The 1,159-nt window shown below is 54.7% G+C and overlaps 1 protein-coding gene across 1 annotated transcript in view; it reads right to left on the bottom strand.

Moving 5' to 3' along the window:
* LOC103740065 (glutathione S-transferase theta-3-like) overlaps positions 1-576 on the bottom strand; it is a 5,914-nt gene extending 5,338 nt beyond the window's left edge. The window contains exon 1 of the mRNA XM_008840611.3: positions 388-576. Within this exon, the coding sequence (XP_008838833.1) occupies positions 388-499 (112 nt within the window). The 5' untranslated portion in view covers positions 500-576. The remainder of the gene's footprint in view (positions 1-387) is intronic.
* Between the last annotated feature and the right edge of the window lie 583 nt (positions 577-1,159).

The following is a 1,159-nucleotide window of genomic DNA, read 5'->3' as shown; positions in this document are numbered from 1 at the left end:
GGTGAGGGATTACCACCCCCCCACTCCCCCACCCGCCCCCATCCCCGTAAAACTCTTTTCTGCCCCAAGATGCAGAAATGCAAAGTGGTGATACTCAGGTAAAGAATTAAGCCAGAAGGGAGGATTTGCAAGCCTTGGCTCTACTTCCCTCCCCTGGCCATGAGAACTTCCTCTACTTTCAATCCTGCGTTTGGAGGGATGCCTTGTATTCATCAGGCAAAGGTTCTTAAAAATTCACAGCTCATAACTGATGTAAACGCTTCCTCCCTGGGTGGCTCGCGTTCCTCTCCTATCGGCACACTGAGCCTGACCCTTCAGGGGTGGCAAGCCGCCGCGGTCCACCAGTACTCCTGGCCCCAGACTCCTCTGTCTGCCCGCTGGATCTACCTTTGAACAGCTCCACGGTGTGCAATTGGAAGGGGATGCCGTTCTTCTTGGCGAAGATGTAGACCGCACGGCAGGGCTGGGATATCAGGTCCAGGTAGAGTTCCAGACCCATGGCGGAGACTGTGGGGGTGGCAGACCTAGGAGGTGGGAGAACACGCTCCGGGCACAAAGGCAGGCGCAGCAACGGGCGGGCAGAAACGGCTGGAAGAGTCCCGGGGGGTCAGTGCTGCCAAGACTAAAGAATAGAAGCCAGACTACACCCTTTCCTCCCATTGGATGCTCAGGAAAACTTTGGGCCAATCAATGGCCGGCTGCTGGTGACTGCGGTAGGGATCAGATCAGCCTGGACTGTGAACCTGGGTCTTGTTATCAATGCCATCTCCTCTTTGCCCCTCGGTGTCCACCTTTGTCAAATGAAGAGGGGAGAATATTAATGGGAAACGGACATGAAGGGCATTTGTGGCCCAGACCATCGCTGGGTGAATTTAGGGGAGGAAAGCCTGTTCTGTCTGTCCACCTTCTCTCCCTCCACCCAGAGGAGAGAGCTGAGGGAGGAGAGGCTTGATATGGAAAGGGAGAAAGGGAGTCCAACTGCCTCCCCTCCCATCTACTGGCTCAGTGCCCAGGATTCAATCTGTGGAGGATGTTTGGTCAAATGTGTGCAAAGTTAGACCCACATCCTGTTAAGGAATGACCTGGCCCTTCCCATTCCCTGGGGCCCTATTTATTTCACACACACACACACACACACACACACACACACACACACACA

Source organism: Nannospalax galili, unplaced genomic scaffold (assembly GCF_000622305.1).
Source record: "Nannospalax galili isolate Female #2095 unplaced genomic scaffold, S.galili_v1.0 scaffold2661, whole genome shotgun sequence".
Taxonomy (NCBI): Eukaryota; Metazoa; Chordata; class Mammalia; order Rodentia; family Spalacidae; genus Nannospalax; species Nannospalax galili.
This window is presented reverse-complemented; position numbering and strand designations above follow the sequence as displayed.